We start from the raw sequence: 17,943 nt of genomic DNA on the forward strand, positions 1-17,943 counted from the left end.
GGCCTATGGCTCCACAGGTTTTATCCTAACCTGGATCCAACTTCAGAAGCACAAAGTGCCTTTGGTCACTTGAGACTCTTAAAAAAGCATCAACTGATGCATTAGCTGATTTGGACCTTAAATGCCACTACCCACCAGAGAAGAGGCTCTCATTAGATTGCAAACTGGTTATTTATTTTTCAAAAATCAAAGGAAGAAGAAACCTGGCCCTCCTAGGAATGGACTTATTATAACCTCCCAAACCAGGTGTGAGGCTTAACCAGCAGCTTCTGAGTTCTGGTCTATACAGTTCAGAAAGAAACTCTGCCTTAAAAGGTCAGACTACTAACACTATAGCCCTAGCAGCCTCTGCAAATGAGGCTTTGCCAACTACCAGCAGTTGGACACATAGTGTCCAGCACCAGTCACTGGGCCTTCCCTCCTCCAGAGTGTCACAAGCAGGATCCATGTGAGGGGAGCAGCCCATACTCCTGGAGGATGGCTGAAGTACTTTCAAGGGCACTGAAGAGGAAATGGAGGACAAGTTAGGGTTTGACTTCTTAAAGCCCCAAGCCCACCAGAGTCTGGAGATCAGGGACCTCTAAACTCTTTGTAATATGCTCTGTTCATCAAACCCATGATGGACCCTTTGAATCCTGCAAAAGCCAGCACACAAACACTAGCAAACTTAGTTCCACTCCACCCACCACCTCTCCAAACTTCCCACCCTACTCAGGGCAAGATAGGAGGGACAACCTTTTTTTTTTTTCTCTCCTGGTCAAGGCACTTTTGTAAATTGCATTTCACAACCCCCGCTCAAATCCTACCCCTGTGCCACAGGGAAAAAAAAAAAAAGAGACTCACCAACCAGGACGAATGATGCCAAACTTTCCAGGCACAGACAAGTCAACCACAGTTGAGCCTAGTCGACACTCTGGGCTCTGGCCGTCCCCAATTGGTCCCCCATCAATGATCAAGGACAAGTGAGGCCACAGGTCCTGGAATTCCTGAGAAGAGGGAGAGGCATCTGCAATGTCACACCACACACAGGGCATATATGCAGAGGCCACACAGCTCTACAGCAGCAGGCCTCCTCCTCTAAGCAGGGGAAGGAAACTCGGGGTCAGCTGTAACAAAGACACTGCATTTGTACCCAGGATACCGCATCCTATGAGCTTTGGAGCTCCCCACGTTGGCACCCCAAGGAACACCGATTGAGAGCTTAAAGACAATCTTACTATGGCAAGAGGAAATTCCACACACTGCTTCAGTTTGGGAGGGAGGAGTAAAATGACTGGAAACCTTGGTGGGAATCCAAAGCTATAGGCTCTACTGTTGACTTTCCACCAAACTCTGTGTGACTGTATGCAAGTTATTTTATCCAGGGCTATAAAAGGGCTGGACTGGATGGTCACTAAGGGTCCCTCCAGCCCTACCACTCTAATGCTGAATCTCAGCAGAACTCTGGATCAGGGTAGCAAAGAGAAAACAGGTAGACTCAGTAAGTGCATGCCATTGGCACTCAATCCCTGGGCTGTGGAAAGGAGTTTCCCAAACCAGGTGTGAGGCTTAACCAGCAGCTTCTGAGTTCTGGTCTATACAGTTCAGAAAGAAACTCTGCCTTAAAAGGTCAAACTACTAATACTATAGCCCTAGTTAAATGACCTAGCTTGTGGCAGAGCTAAGAGAACAGAAAAAGGAGTCCCTGGGATAAGTGACTTAACTTTTCAGTCTTCTGCTGGGGGTGGGGTGGGGGGGGCGGTGGAGAAAAAAACATGCTATGATGTCTATTATTGTTAAAAAGACACTATGACAAAAAAAAAATCAATTCTCCCCCTTGATTCTCCAACTTTAAAACTTTTCTGAGGTTATTCTGGATTTCTCCCACCCCTGCCAAATGGGCACACTTCCTACTATTAAACCAAAAGGGTGGCTTTCCTGCCAGGCAATCCCAGTGAACCATCATCATCCGCCCCCACCCGCCCTGCTCAAAGGAAACTGTGGCCTGGCTGATGTTTCTGCAGGGAGGACTGGGTTTACTCTCACCTCAACATTCAGAGGGCTGGACTGGGAGCTGAGGTTGGCACTGGTGAGAGCGAGTGGCCCCCCAAACACCTGGGCCAAGTCCTGCATGAAGGTGTGGTCAGGAATCCGGATGCCTACAAGCTATGAGGCAAGAAGAAAGGGGTCATAAAAAGGTTGGAAGGGGTGGGGAATGGGCCTGGCATGGATCCTAGCAAAAGCCAATGGCAGGACACAAGAGAAAATCTGACTCACAGGAGTGAAAGGATTCAGGTCCTTGTTGAGCTCCTCTGAGCGTTCCATCACCAGGGTCACCGGTCCTGGCAACAGGTCCTTCAGGAGCTCCTCAGGTACTCTCACATGGCAGTACCTGGGAAACAAAGGGGGCGCAAATCCAATTAAGTGAAAGGTACTGCTGGTCCTATTCCAGAACCTAGGAAGATCTAGGAAAGGTGACCTGAGGGACTACAATGGGATCCGCCTGTCTTCCCTTTTCACCCTCAAGAGCTTGAGCAGAAGGCAGGGCTTCAGAGGCGCACCCCAGGCTTGGATCCCACAGGTCTCTGGTCTGGGAGACTACAACAGCTGCACTGCTACCGCGCTCCGAGTTTTATTTTCTTCAAAGTACTCCCTCGGTTAATTTAAGCTACCGTGCTCCCCCTCCTTTTTTCTTAAGCCGCAGGAGTACCCCCACCTCAGTATCACAAAAAACGCCAGGAGAATAGGGCCTTCTGCCTCTTTCAGCGCCGAGTCCCCGATCACGTTCAAGGCCTGGCAGACACTAAGTGCTCCATACACATTTCCAGTTCCGGATTCCTGGGTGAGCCTGGACAAGCCCCTCCCGCTTTCTGCGCCTCAGTCTCCCAAGCCTGTCACCGGAAACCCCTCCCGCGGTGCCGCCCTCAGCGGGGCCGGGTCGGGGCGGCCTCACCTGTAGACGTCGGCCACGCGGCCCAGGCATACGGCCAGCGGCTTGGTCTCGCTGCGGCCCTTGATACGGTACACGGCGCCCAGTGCTTCCGAGCAGCTCGCCGAGCAGGCCAGGCCGTACAGCGTATCGGTGGGGACGGCCACCACGGCGCCTGCGCGCAGCTCGGCCACGGCGGCCCGCAGCGCCTCGGTCCAGCCGCCGCGCTCCGGGTTTGCGGCCCGCACGGCCCCGCTCCCCGGGAGCCGCAACAGCCGGGCACCCGGCGTCGGACTTGGCGGGCGAAGGAGGCGCCCGCTCCGGGCTGAGCCCGCCGGCCCCTCGCTCAACCCCATGCTGGCAGCCACCGCGGCCCTCAGCGCCCTGCACGGGCGTGCCGGAGACATCCGCCCAGGCCCGCTTCCGGGAGGAAGTGACGCGTCCAGTGATCTTCCGGTCCAGGAGGCTCGGCCCCACCCCCGCGCCGGGCAACTTAAAGGGACCGCGACCCCCAAGAGGATTGAAGGAGACCGGTGGGGACGGGGCGGGGCGCTGCTTTGCGGAGTCCTAGCGCAGCGCTGGGGGCCGGGGGGTGGGGGCTGCCGAAAGGGGGGCGGTGGTCGGGCCGCCCAGGCGGAGATGGAATGGGGCCCGGGTTCAGACTGGTCACGGGGGTGAGAGGGGGCCCGTCGGGGCGGGGGGAAGGGGTTCTGACCCGGCGCAAGCGCCGGCCCTGACCGTCTGTCTCGCTCTCTCCCGGACAGGGAGGCTGCCGGCGTGGACCGTGGGAAGGCGGGGCTGGGGCTCGGCGGGAGGCCACTCCCGCAGCCTCCCCGGGATGAGCGCGCCCAGCAGCTGCTGGACGCCGTGGAGCAGCGGCAGCGGCAGCTCCTGGACACCATCGCCGCCTGCGAGGAGATGCTGCGGCAGCTGGGCCGCCGGCGCCCGGAGCCGGCTGGTAGCGGGGTCAGTGCCCACCCCGGGCTGGGCCTGGGAGGTGGGGACTGCCCACTGGCCGTACTTGCTAAGCCCTGCCTTCCCCTGGAGGGTGGACGAGTGTCCCCACCGCTTTACCCCCTACTGCCTCTCATCTGGACGAGAGGCTTTGAAAAAGTTAAGTGCTATCCATGTGCCAAATGGCCATCTCTTTTGGGGCCTGATCCAAGGCCTTTCCTCCCAACCTCACTTTTTTTTTTTTTCCCTGTTCCAATCAGAATATCTCAGCCAAACCTGGAGCGCCCTCCCAGCCAGCTGTCTCCTCCAGAGGTGGCTTTCCAAAGGATGCTAGCGATGGAGCTGCGGAGCCCTGACCATCCCTGAGCCTGGCGTCGTATCTTCTCTCCCTCCCCAGGGCTGGTGGCTGGACTTTGAACAACTCCCTTTCAATAAAGGGGCCAGTCTTCACTGGCAATGGCTGGTATTTGGCTGTCAGCCTGGGGAGGCAGCTCTGCTAGCAGCTGGGTTCGCTCCCACTTCATCCTGGCTGAAGGCAGTGCTGAGCTCTGAAATGTAGCCGACAAATATACCCAGTCTGATTACCCAGATTTGGGCAGACCAGCAGTGCTCGCCGGAATTATCTGGCCTGCTTTGGGGGATCCAGGTGGTGTTACATGTCCATTTCATGCTTTGGGGGCTCCTAGCCCCACAAAACACTTCTAGCAGAGCCTTTATTAAAAGGAATCCTGCAGACTCTCCTGGTGACCGACCTTTCCTTTCTGTCCCCTCTAAAAACTCTAATGACTGGAGAGTGGGGAAGTGGTTGAAAACTGTCAGCCATGGGTAGGGTTGGGAAGAAATGCCACAGATACTACCAGATTTAAATAAGCATTTAATTAGGATTTCATTAGTATTTAATATTGCTTTTTTCAATTCCAAAAAGTTAAATTTTCACTTCTTAGCAGATATTTTAAAGTACAATATTAAGTTTATACAAAATGAGCAATTAAGCAAACACCATTATTTCACATTCTTCAAAAATACAAATTCATATTTATTCTTTTTTGGGTTTAGAGGTTTCTTCCTTTGGAAGTACTGAACCTGTAACGTTTTCATATCGCTCAGTGGAAGTCCGTTGTTCCCATGTTTCACAAATAAATTTGGTAGGCTTTTACATAATCCAAATAAAACTATTTGGGATTTTAAAAAACTTTCAACCAAGACCTCTGGCCAATGACTAGTGTGTGTCAAAAAAAGAAGGTTGTCGTGGGTCTTGCTTCTCCTGGCCAGAAAATCTGAGCCAGAGATTCAGCAAAACCCTGTTTCCAGCCACCTTCCCCAAACAGGAACTAGGAGTTTACAGGGAAAAAGAACAGCCACCTTGAATTCCGACCTCCCACCCCCATATTCTCCAAAACACAACAAAGGATGTAGACTGTTGAGTCAAACAGCGCCCTGGGGAGGCCTGAGGACACTGGGGAAAAGGGCAAGAGAGGCCTCTTGGACTTGGCACCACTATGAGGATAACAAGGATATTGCAGAAAACACCCCTGGGTTTGGTGAAGAAAAGATTTTATGAAAAATTTCCCCGTAAGAAAAAGAGTAGAAACTGCATTGAGCTGAGAAAGTGACATGACATCACCCAATTTGGGGCCCAGCAAGCACACCACCAAAAGGGCAGTGTGTGGTTTTAAACTTTGCTTCCAGTAAAAAAAGCTTGTACTATGTACACATTGACATAAAGATCCAGTTGAATTTGCATTTTTCAGTGCCGACTGAGAAGCCCTCTCTTGAACAGGAGTAACAGAAATGCCCAAACAGTGATCATCAGCTTCCCCAAAAGGTGTGAGAAGAAACATGGGACCCCTTCTCTTGCCTCCCAACACACGCAAGAGAAAAGAGGCTAAACTGACGACCAATCAGAAATATGCTTAATTCAGTTTTGTTGCCTCTCCCTTCCCCAATATTTAGGAATGGTCAATTTCTGATCTATGTCATAGCAGAACTATTTGCATATGATCTATGGAAATCTTTCTGCTTTGGCTGAAGTATGTTTTAAAACTTCTCTATTCGTTAGCAGCCTGAAAACTGAAGATAAAATGGGAGGGGAGAGGAGTAAGAGGGAAGGAAGAAAGTTCATAAAGCAGGTTATTAACAGCTTTGTTTACTGGATTCAATGAGGGCTGGAGGCTTTTGCTTAAAGAGCCGACAGGATGGCTAGGGTTGTGACCCCCACCACCTTCCCCAAACATATTTCTGATTGGTGGGGTAGAAAAACTGTAAACTCATCAGCAATACTGTTGCAGTTCCACAATCAATGATTTCAGTGACTCTGGAGAAGCCTTTAGGATTAAGGACAATGGACCTGATTACAAATGTAAAAGTCTAGAAAGCGCCAGGTGTCTACCTAGGAACAACCGGTTTCTTCCTTTCAGGCATCACTGTGTAACGGTGAAGGGGGAAAGATGGCAAAGGGCCAAGCAAAAGTGATGAAAAAGGGCCTCAACAGTCAGCAGAAGAAAACAGGACCCGCAGCAGTTCTTCAGAGGGCCTGAGGGGGTGCCCTTGGGCACACAGGGAAGGCTTGCATAGATTGAGCAGTTGCTGAGAATGCATAATAGTGTTTCCCTATGCATAGTCTCATAGCACAGGGCTGACAGAGTGGAAAAGCGCGGCCAGGCCAGGGTCACATGGGACAAGGACCGTCAAGCTACACATATTGCACCAAGGTAAGTGCTTTTCTTGTCACACCTCAATTTAACTTTTTTTCTGAGCAAAAAATAAAACTTTGTGGAAAGTATATATATGTATATATATACACACACAAAAGAAATTGCAGCAATTGAGTTAAAGATAAAATAACCTAAAGTGCTTTTTTAAAAAATTATTTCTTTAATATACCAATATGAGGTTCTGCAAACCCGTCCCTTTGGACACATTCAGCATTATACAAAATCTCTCAGAAAAACCCACCCGCCCATTATCCCCGTCAGTCTGCTGCCTTGACCCTGAAAGTAAAACTCTCCAGTCTATTAACTCTCCAGAGATGGTGAAAAGAAGTCCCTTTCTTCTACCCAAAGCAGTCTTCACACCTTAAGGCCCCTCCTGGGCTTTGTACCATGATCTCCTTCTAAAGAGGGGATGGGGTGGGGTGGGGTGGGATTCAATGAGTGACACCAATTCCTGTCATCAAACTACTGATGCCCCCAAGAGGCTGGCCAAACTGCCGGGAAAGGTAGGGCCACTTTCCCTCGATGCCTCCCTCACCTACCTGGGAAGGGCCAAATTCACTAAGGCAATTTGGTGGTACTGGCCGAAGTTTGCAGCCACCTGCCAAGCCCACAAACCCCCAAATTCCCCAGGCTGACTAGCACCCTATAAAGGGGCAGTCTAACTGGAGATGCCAGTGGGAGCAGAAAGCCTCAGTCTACGGGGGGCTATGATTAAGGTTACCGTGGGAAGAAAAAAGGCGTGATTTTACCTGCTGGAAGTCTGCACACCTTCCCTAACTTCACCCTAGGATCGTTCCTGGGTTTGAAAACCACTCTTCATGAAGGCTCTTTGTGGCTCCATTTTCAGCGGCCCTCTCTTCTCCAAGGCCCTTGGCACTAGAGACCAGGCTGATAGAAGGGGGGAAGGGTGGGGAAGAGTGCTAGAAGAGGAAGGAAATGAGAGGCTGCCTACCCTGTGGAGTAAACCTGCTCTTCACAACCACTCACTAGCATTTTAAGCACATCCCTGATGTTTTCAAAGCCCCCCTGTAATCAGTTGCCCTCAAAAGGCAGATACTGCAATTAGAAAAATCTGTCAGCCTAAAACTTGGCTTCTTCATCACCCTCAACCTTAGGAGAGAGGAAAAGTCACTGACCTGGGCAGACCCAACACAAGCACAGCAGTGGGGAAGCAATATTTCAACCATGGGCACATCCGACGGCCTTCACCGGGCTCCTGTTTTCCACCTCAGCTCCCAGGAGCCACATCTCAGGTGAGCCTAGGGTGCGAGCATGGGGAGGTCTCTTGGGACCCCACCATGCTGCTCTTTCTCAGAAGGTGTAGAGAAAACAGCCAGGGACCTACCACAAAGCTTCCCATGAGCTCAAGGCTGAGTGACAGCCAAGGACAACCCATACTCAGCAGCTGTTTTCCTGGGAGATGAACCCACTGCGGTAACAGAAGGTTCCTCCTGCCTTATCAACTTCTGCTGACGTCAGTGGTCACCCAGAACCCACCAGTTTTTTGGACAGGAGAATGCAAAGGGTCAAAAAAGAAACAGATTCTCCTGACTAGACCCCAGGAGCGAGAAACCACCAGATGCTTGTAGTAAAGCCCACTTTTCTTCACGGCAGTCACATTTACCACCTATGCCCTCTCGTCTGAATCTGTCCCTGAACATCCTGTTAAAAGTGGGGCCCCTGGCTCCCAGGTAAATGATTACTCTAGATACTGTCTCGGCGGGCCCTGAGGAATGGTGCAGGGAACAGGAGGGTGACAGATGCAGATTTCGTCACCTTAGGGAGTGAAACAGGAAGGCAGAATTACGGCTGCTTTCTGCCTGACATCATTGACTCAGCAGGGCAGCCTTGTGTGTGGCACCCTGCTTCTCACTCATGGCAGGGATGAGGCCCTTGGGAGGCAGAGGCCTCGTCAGACCTTGGGCCACACCTAGTTTCTGAGTTCAGTGAGTGTGGGGAGCACTCGTGACTACATTAATATAGCCAGTTAAGAGAAACTTTCCATTTTAGTGTGGATTGTATTTTATGTTTTAAGAGGCAATGACTGACTCGGAGCCAAAGGCAGAGAGATGGATATAATTCTATACACAAATAAAAAAATTTTTTTCCCTATAATACAACTTAATGAAACATTCCAAATGAGATAACTTATTGCAACATTTCAGGCTTTTTGGTGGAAGGGGAATTTTTTGTTTTACCCTGAGTAGAAGATCATCGCTTTTTTTTTTTTCTTTTTTCTTTTTGTTTAGAAATCATATGACTAAGCCGAGCAAGTCACATCCTTCTTTGCATTGTACTAGGCTGTATGCAAAATCCAGAGGGGTGAGAGGCAGAGATGGGGGGGCGGGTCAGGGGGCAACCAAAAGCCTGGCTGGAACCCAGAACCAGGATACCTGGCCTGCCGATGACATGCCAACCGAACATCACTCCCATCAAGCCGCACCTTCTCCTGATCAGCAAAATGCAGCTCTTCTGCTCCGAGGAAGAAGATACCATTCAAGGAAGGCAGACCACGAGCCAGCAGCTGGCCATAAACCACATGTCCACTCTAGGACAAAACAGTGATGTTCCCCAAGAAAAATTCATCACTGTGATCTGCAAGCCCTGGCAACCAGCAGAGAGAGAAGCAAGAACCCAGAGCAAACACTATGATCACGTTGATAGAGCCTGCTCTGCACAGGTGTCAGGGACAGTCCCCACAGCCTGGGACCAGGATTTTGGACACCCATTTGTGATGCCGCTGGCTGCAGGGTGACATCAGCCATAGTCACCCTCAGCTCCACCATCACCAAGCACAGACCACAAAACCACCTCGCCTGATCCCTGTCCAGCTCACGGCTGTCTGACCTGCCTCTGCCACTTGACTCTTGGATGGAGGGTCTGGCCTTGCAAGCAAGCTTCAGCCTCAAAAGACACACAGGGCAACACAACATCCGACACACTGAACTCCACTGCCCCGACTACAAAGACCCCAGTGCAAGTGATGGGCAGCATCAGATTGATGGAAACCACACCCTTTCATTTAGAATTTTTATGCATACGAGTAACCTTAATTTCCAAGTTCACATGACAATAAGCAAAAGTGACATACAGTGCAGCCAAACAGTTCATTTATAACTTAGCTTTTTTTTGTGTTTTTGTTTTGTTTCTTCCAAAGATCAGTTCATTAAAAATGGATGCTCCTGGGATACGAATAAAGAAAATACGTCTGAAAGGTGAGGATTTCAAACAGTAGATTTCTTCATCCTTCAAACTGCTGACCCCCACGATGTTAGGCATCACACACCTCCTGCTTCCTGCTCGGCCTGTTCCAGGAGGGGAGCACAAGCGGGCCTTTCACTTGGAGAAACTGCTGGTCAGGCCCATCTCTTCCTCTTCCTGCAGTAGTGCTTCAATGGGAATCAGGTTGGAAGTGGTGTCCAGGCTCTGGAGGGACAGAAACTCTGACATATCTATGGCACGGAGCGGCTCTGTCTGCGGGTCTGAAGGAGTCACCGCCTGTCTGCTTTGCTCGCAGGAAGAGGGGGCAGTGGAGGAGGATGACAGGGGGATCGGGGGTGGGGAGAAAGTCTGTGGTGGCAGCTTCAGGCTGGGCCCGTCAGGAGGCTGGGCGCTCAGCGCGGGAGGGGGCGGGGAAGGACAGCCCTTCCTCCTGCTGGCCGCCCGCTCCTTGGCAGAGTCCCGGCACGCACACTGACACTGACAGGCCTCCTCTTGTTTGATGATGATCACAGGAACACTGAGGCCAATCTGCTGTACAGCACTCCCTGTGAGAGAGGCGAGAGAGACTGCTCTTCAAGTAGCCGCAGGGCAAGGGCAAGGGCAAGAGGACAGGAGGGTGTGAGACTAGCTGAGCACCGCGGAGGCAGAACGATGGGAAGGGTTGGATGCCATGCTCCGGGTTTTGTTCTGCTTTAAACTGGACTGCGTTCTTCCTCAAGTAAGAAGCCTCTGACACTCGCCATCCCCTCCAAGACAGAAAAGCCACACACCATCTAAATGCACCTGATTCTCCTAGCTTCATCTCTGGCCACTCTCCCAGGCACCCACCATGCCAGCCACAGTGGACGCCTCTCTCTCTCTCTCTCTGCACGTTCTTCAAAGCTCTGGGCTCAAGAGCTCGTCCTTCTGCCTCAGTTCTTCTGGAGAACTCATGTCTGAGTTCATTCCCCTCCTCTCCCAGCGCCTCCAGGCAGTGTCTGCAGCAGGCTTATACCTGAGGGCTGGCCTGAGGGCATTGCCATGTGCAGAGCTCCACACTGCACCAGCCCTGCCTGCCCCAGAGGCTCCGACCTCCTTTAGGACATCCCGCTCAACTCTGCAGCCGTGATCTCTGACACACTTGTGCACACATTCCTCCTCTTTTGCATGTGTCTGTTGTGCACAAGCACACTCTGAATTCAGACAATCTTCGTGTGTCTCAAAAGAGCTAGAGACCACAGGGCAAGAGAACAGGTGGGGGGCGAGGCCTGTCTGAGAACTAGTGCTTTGGCGTTGCTACAAACTCACTGATTCCTTTGGGGGACTCGTTTCATCTTTCAGGGCCTAAGTTTTCTAATGTATAAAAGAAAGAGTTTGAGAAAAAGGACCCTTTAGCTTTATAGGAGTTTCTGACCCAGATGCTATTTCTTCATTACTGTAATTAGAAAAGAGTCCAGTGAATTAATAACTTCTCTCTTTAGCATTAACTATGATTCAGACTTTTTTCTGGCTATATTAAAGGCTACATGTAAAAGGGAAAGAACCATTACTAGTTAAAGAATGTTGTGGTATTTATGCTATAAGTGCAGTAACTTTCAGTAGCTGTAAGAATACGAAATACTCTAATAGAAAAATAATACGTAATAAATGTAATTTAAAAGAAATTAAAATCCAGGGCAAAGCAAGATTAACTAACTGTGCCTCAGGGGGCCCAGAGAGTTGACTTCCACTTACAGCTAACACAGAATTACGTACCTGTGCTACTGGCTACTGGTACTGCAGTGGTAAAAAACACCTTCTCAACTTTAGATGCTTGCTGCTGGGGGGGAAAAAAAAAATCACATTTATGGCTACTCAAATATGATACATCCCCAAGGACATGAAGCCTCCCCAATTGTAACAGTCATCCATGAGGACAGAAAACCCTCAGTGTTCAGGGATTTTTGCACTAAGCAATGTTTTGTTTGTGCTCTGACATGAGGTCACCACACTGCCGGACATTCAGTGCGAACAATGTAGCCGTCTTTGTCCCCTACTCCTTGGCTGTCTCCCAGCTGCTTAATCCAGTAGGTTCTATGTGCACAAAGGCCCCTCCAAGGTTGCTTTTCTCAAGTGGACAGTCTTCTCAGGGGGAGCCTGAGGGCTAGTTTCCCCTCTAAGTTCTCTACTCCCTGCTGACTCCCAAAGTTCTTTTTATACCCCTTAAGGACTAAGCTGCATGCTAAGGACAGGCCAAGACTTCCTCTCATAGGCAGAAGACCTATGAAGGCCCTAGGCAGCATGGTGTAAGCTGCACCGGATGGTGCTCAAGGGTGAGCCCTGGACTTAGCCTCACCAGGATTCAAGTTCAAGCTTGGTCACTTATTAGTTGTTGATGTCATGCAAGTAATTTAACCTCTTAGTCTTGGTTTCCTCACCTATAAAAACTAGGATGACAACCCAAAGGCTCTCCCAAAGGCCCCAAAAGGATGAAATGAGATGATGCATGTGAAGCCTGAGGCACACCATGGGGATTCAGCAAATACTAGCTGTACATATGATTACTAAGTAGGACCATCAAGTTGTGCCCAGAAATCACTCCTCACTTTAGCACACTTCCTATTCAACTGGCTATAGGGTTTTTGCTTTCTCCAATTCATATTAAAAAGGGGTTTATCTTTCGTCCTTTTAAGGAAAATAAAAAGTGCCTCTCAGATGAGTCTAGGAGGAATATGAACACTCTGGCTAAGTTATAGGGGAGACATTACGAAACAATCATGGAGGAATGAGACTCAGTACAAATACATGAAAATGAGCATGTGCTTGGTCACTTCAGTCGTGTCCGACTCTTTGCGACCCTATGGACTGTGGCCTCTGTCTATGGGGATTCTCCAGGCAAGAATACTGGAGTGGGTTGCCATGCCTGCCTGCAGGGGATTTTCCCAACCTAGGGATCAAACCCAGGTCTCCCACCTTGCAGGCGGATTCTTTACTGTCTGAGCCACCAGGGAAGCCCACAGGAAAATGAACTGGATGGAAAAAGAATAAGCTGTTTCATGCAGTTCCCTAGGGCAGCACAGATCCAGAAAGCGGAGATAAAGAAACTGCATGGAGGCATGTGGTTGCCAGAGGGGTGGAGAGACAACAGGCGAGGGGAAGTGAGAACTGTGAAAGGCCAGTTGCAAAACACACGCGTCATGGGTATGAAAGGTACAGTGTGGAGAATATAGGCAACAAACGTGTGAATCTTTGGATGGTGACGTGTGTGGTAGTGTCACATATAGTGACCAGACGTATCGTGGTGATCACTTTGAAATGTACAGAAATATTACTATGTTGTCTAACCGGAACAGAGGCAGGTCCGTGGTACTTCAAAACAAACAAACAGACTCACTGAAAGATCAGTTTTGTGCTTCCAGGAGGCAGGCCGGGTGGGGAGAGGGGGAGCTGGCTGAAAGCAGTGAAGAGCCAGACCTCCAGTTAAGAGATAAAGTACTAGGGCACAGGCACAATGCGATGGGCACGATTAACACTGCTGTATGTTACACATGAAAGCTCTTTAAGCCGTGAATCCTCAAAGTTCTCTCACACACACATTTTTTTCTGTATCCTTAAGTTTTTATCTATCATGTGATGATGGATGCTCACTAAACGTGTGCCAAATTATTATGCTGTACGCCTCAAACTTATACTCTGCTATCTATCAATTATATCTCAATAAAACTGGAAGAAAATAGGAAAAAAAGATCATAAATGAGATAGTAGGATCATTTTCTGTATACAGCCGTCAGCAAATATTAAGAACAGTAAAAATAATGGGAAAAAAAGTGTTTTTTTGGCCATGTTGTGTAGCATGTGGGATCTTAGTTCCCCAACCAGGGATTGCCCTTTGCAGTGAAAGTGCGGAGCCTTCACCGCTGGACTGCCTGAGAAGTCCCTGAAAATAATTTTAAATAATGAAAACAATAGTAACAACCAAAAAACCGAACCACCTGGAGGCAGGTTGGATCACAATGCTGAAGAGGCTGTTCCAGGGACTCTGGCCATCTGAAACTGGAACTAGGGTGCCTCCAGAGGTGGTGGCGCCCATCCCATTTATGGAACTTGAGTGCTCTTGCCATTTAGCTCCAACCTGCCTTTCTGGTTGTTTGGCAGCATCATACATCCACCAGACCTACTCCTGCTCAGTGCAGCCTTTCCTCCACCTAATTCCTGCTCACACCTCAAGAAGGCTCACCTGGCCCATATGGCCACCCAATAAGCCTTTAGTCTCTGAACCCCTCATCTGGCAGCACAATCAGCAGCATGGATTCTGGGACTGGTCTGCCTAGGCTTTGCCATTTATAAGCTGTGTGACCTTGGACTAGTCACCACTTAACTTCTCTGGGTCTCAGCTCTCCATTGATAAAATCATATCTACTTCCTAAGATTGCTGTGATTAAAATACTTAACATGGGGTGGGGGTGACATCTAGAGATACAAACATATACAGATGTTAATAATCATTTATCAATATTAATTCACTTACAATAAATGTATCACATTGATACAAGCTGTTAATAATGAGGGAAACTAGGCTGGGGGTGGGCAGGGAGCAGGAAGTGTATGGAAGTTCTTACTATTTGTTTGATAAAAACTAAAAAATATATATAATCTAAAAATAAGGTCCCTAAGGTAATGACTGGCACGTTAGACCCTCAATTTTAATAAGTGCTTAGTTAGCACAGGAAGCCCATACGTACATGAAGGGCTCAAAAAGTCACAGCTATTGTTATTTTTTATTACCATTATTTTTATTATTTGACACTTTATCTACTGGTAGCATTAACTTTCTTCTAGGTATTTTAGCCTCTTTAACTAGAATATAAGTTTTTATCAAAAATAAATGTTCTTTTTTTTTCATTTTTCCAGATTTCCAAGAGTATCCTGTGTGGTATCTGGTATATAGCAGGTTCTCAAAATATACTCAGTTGAACAACCACGTCATTTCCTTAGCCACTGAGACCATACACTTGGGTAGAAAATGGCTCTATGATGGATTCTGGGAGCACAGATTACTTCTGACTTGGCCACTGTGGTCTGTTTCCATCTGATGAGGTCCCATCAGTCCCTCAGCCCAGGATGGACTCTGCCTTGGAGAACGTTCTCGGGCTCTCCTGTCAGAATTGACAGAATCAGACCGCAGCTGAAATACCTAGGTAAATCTGAAAATTGTTTCTCTGGCCCTCTATTATAGGTATTGACCGCAACATTCCAGGACTCACACTGCTTGATTATGGGGGAAATGACTGGTAGAGTGATGTGTTTCGGGGTAGAAACAACAGCCATTTTCCTTTTTTGAAGTAAAGGCCTCTGAACATGTCACCCACAGAAATACACTTCACCCACTGGACCCCTTTCCACATCATACTTACAATTTGCTCTTGAGTTTGCGGTGTGCTGGTGGTACCATTTAGTATCCACTGTAAGTTCTGCTCCCCCATGACTAGGCTGGGCTGCAGGATAGCTGTGCTGGGAGTCGGGGTGATGGTTAGAGTGGGATTACTAGTTAGGACAGAGTTGGCATCCAGGGGCAGAGTCTGGACCATGGCTGGCAGGGGCTCAGTAGTACTTTGTGTTTGGGGTGGTGCTGCCATGGCGGATGCCACTGCCGCTGCTGACGCCAAGGCCCCAGCAACAACAGAGAGTCCTGGTACGATGGGCTGCGGTGCCTGGAGGTGCGGAAGAAACTCTTGATGATTAGCAGCAAACTGCGTGCTGTGGGCAACAGGCACTTCTGGAGGTTGTAAGAGAGCAGGGGGGTTGCCAAATGCAGCTTGCTGGGAACCAGTTCCTAGGGAGGGAGCAGGCAGAGGAGCAGATGGTGCTGAGGCTGGTAGTAGAGGCTGGGGTGGCTCGGAGATGCCAGGCTGCAGTATAAGTGGAAGAGATAAAGATGCTGAATGTCTTGTGGATGGCGGAACATCACTGACTGACTCCGCATCACCATTAAAACTTTCAATCAAGGCAGCTGGCAAGAAAAAGAAATAGAAATATAGATACACATTCCAACCCTTATATAAGCCACAAAAACAGTCTCTATGGGCTACACCAAAGACAGCTGAAGTCTGTTAGAGACGATTCCTTCACTGCAGACAGGCTGGCTCTCTGCTTTTCACGTAATGACCCCTCTGGTCAAAGTACCAGGCTTTACCATCAACCTCACTTTCTAAACGCGAAGACCTAGTATGGATCTAACCATAAAAAATGTGTGTCCCGTGGCTTTTGTGGAAAAGAGGTTAGACATTCTTTTCTGGGCACATGACCACTGAACACACTTTTTAACTACTGTGACGCTTCAGGGACATATTTTCATTCAAACACAATTGATCTACATATCTAAAGTTTGGTTTGTGGATTCTATCCACTCATGAATGGGGTGTCACATCAGAAGAAAGTGCTCACGACTCCTCTCACTTTTTGAAAGCCAACGAAAGATTTTGGAAAAGGGGACCCTCTTCATTTGAGGGTCCAGGAAAAGTAGATCCTCAAGTAAACCCTTGATGAGGGAAGCAGGGGAAAGAAAAAAACGGAATTGAGCTAAAAAGCCCATCCTTCTCTGATCCCTCAATGAAAGTACACTTCATTCAAAGGACCTGAAATATATCACTGTGCTTGACATCTACTGTGTCAGCAAGTGTGAATTCTCCTTCCCAGTGCGGAGATCTGAGCAGGAAGACAGTCTGTGTAACAAACCTGTCTGTTGAGGATCTTCCTGAATTGCCGGATCATCTGACTTCTGGAACATTGGTCCAAAAATGATTGCTGGTGAGAGAGTGCTGAGATTCTGGCCCTGTGGCAGAGACAGAGACAAACGCATGAGGCGCACCATCCAAAAGCAGGTCTGCACCCCAAGACGGCACAGAGCAGCAGGATGAGAATGATCTTCGGCTATGCTTCTGGTTTCTAACTTTTCTTTTCCTAAGGTGACATTTATTCCCCTAAGCCTCAGACACTGAAGATCTGGGTCTTCAAACACTCTAAAGCAGGAGTTGGCAAACTGACTTGCTGGCTGAATGCCTGTTTCTGCAAATAAAGCTGTACTGGAAGAGGCACTCTGGTTCACTTTTGAATTCTCTCTATAGCTTCTGCACTGCAATGGCAGAGCTGAGCAGTTGTACAGAGAATGTATGGGCCACAAAGCTGAAATTATCTATCTGGCCCTTTACAAAAAGAAGTTTGCTGATCCCTGCTCTGAAAGATAAAATCCTACATAAAAGTGGGGTTGTATACTATCTATTACTTGGAACTTGCTTTTCTCATGTAATAATAATATACTGTGATATCTTTCAAGGTTACTATATAACATCTATAATATTCTAATATGTACACATGGTGGTGAATGAAACAATATAAAGAAACACAATAACAGACAATAATAATGGCCTTATCCTCACCACTATCATTCCAGTTTCTTTCTAACTTACAGTTAAGAAAAGGTCAGAGGCATTTTGTAAAGCTATGAAAAACCAAAACACCTAGTGCCCTGAGGGCTTGACTCCTGCCAGGCACCTAATAAAATGACCGCCTCTAGGCTTCCCTTTAGTTTAGTTTATTTAAGGGAAGGGAAAAAACAGTAATTCTCTTCTCTGTGGTCCACCTCCACTCCACATTTTGTAGGGCGAGAGTGACAAAAGCAAGATCCCAAGAAGTTCAGTGAAGCTGACGACCAGCGTGATACAGGGTTGGCCAAAAAGTTTGTTCGTATTCTTTGTAACACGAAGGCAGAAACCTAGCAAGGCTTCCAGCCTCTAGTCCAGAGGGAGTTAGGAATCACAGGCCAAGAAAATGCCTTGAAACCTTTCATCATGACACAAAGTAGGAAATTATATAATTTATAATAATTTATGAAAGTGAAAGTCACTCAGTCATATCCAACTCTTTGCCACCCCATGGACTATAGCCTGCCAGGCTCCTCTGTCCATGGAATTCTCCAGGCTGGAATACTGGAGTGGGTTGCCATTCCCTTCTCTAGGGGGTCTTCCCAAGCCAGGGATTCGAATCCAGGTCTCAGGCATTGCAGGAAGATTCTTTACCATCTGAGCCACCAGGGAAGCCTAAGAATACTAAAGTGGGTATATATAATAATTCATATTATATATAATTTATAAGATATATTACATACATATGAATGTATAACTGAAACAA

At 48.4% G+C, this 17,943-nt stretch overlaps 2 protein-coding genes across 5 annotated transcripts in view; both read right to left on the reverse strand.

Annotated features, from left to right (window-relative positions):
• Positions 1-152: 152 nt before the first annotated feature.
• On the reverse strand, positions 153-4,284 carry YRDC (yrdC N6-threonylcarbamoyltransferase domain containing). Its single transcript, XM_070292419.1, has 5 exons — positions 2,933-4,284; positions 2,257-2,371; positions 2,026-2,145; positions 844-986; positions 153-501 (listed from the first exon to the last, which is right to left on the reverse strand). The coding sequence occupies exons 1-5, from the start codon at positions 3,808-3,810 to the stop codon at positions 432-434; spliced, it is 1,326 nt and encodes a 441-aa protein (XP_070148520.1). The 5' UTR covers positions 3,811-4,284; the 3' UTR covers positions 153-431.
• Positions 4,285-8,597: 4,313 nt separating this feature from the next.
• The window catches only part of MTF1 (metal regulatory transcription factor 1), a 42,571-nt gene continuing 33,225 nt past the window's right edge, over positions 8,598-17,943 (reverse strand). For 2 of the 4 annotated variants that reach the window (XM_069586751.1, XM_069586729.1), the window contains 4 exons: positions 16,492-16,588; positions 15,171-15,766; positions 11,533-11,593; positions 8,795-10,343 (listed from right to left, as the gene is read on the reverse strand). In XM_069586751.1, coding sequence (XP_069442852.1) covers positions 9,913-10,343; positions 11,533-11,593; positions 15,171-15,766; positions 16,492-16,588 — 1,185 coding nt within the window. In that variant the 3' untranslated portion in view covers positions 8,795-9,912. Of the gene's footprint in view, positions 10,344-11,532; positions 11,597-15,170; positions 15,767-16,491; positions 16,589-17,943 lie in introns of all 4 variants that reach the window. The other 2 variants (XM_069586723.1, XM_069586740.1) reach the window with 2 other exon arrangements.

Source organism: Ovis canadensis, chromosome 1 (assembly GCF_042477335.2).
Source record: "Ovis canadensis isolate MfBH-ARS-UI-01 breed Bighorn chromosome 1, ARS-UI_OviCan_v2, whole genome shotgun sequence".
Classification (NCBI taxonomy): domain Eukaryota; kingdom Metazoa; phylum Chordata; class Mammalia; order Artiodactyla; family Bovidae; genus Ovis; species Ovis canadensis.

Bases quoted from the DNA above. Each gene is read 5' to 3' on its own strand.
- YRDC (XM_070292419.1), bottom strand. From the start codon at position 3,810: ATGGTGTCCAGGAGCTGCCGCTGCCGCTGCTCCACGGCGTCCAGCAGC. The intron at 2,146-2,256 runs GTGAGTCAGATT...CTTGCCTCATAG, and splicing joins ACCTGAATCCTTTCACTCCT to CTTGTAGGCATCCGGATTCC. The intron at 502-843 runs GTGAGTCTCTTT...TTTCCTCTTCAG, and splicing joins GGCATCATTCGTCCTGGTTG to TGCCCTTGAAAGTACTTCAG.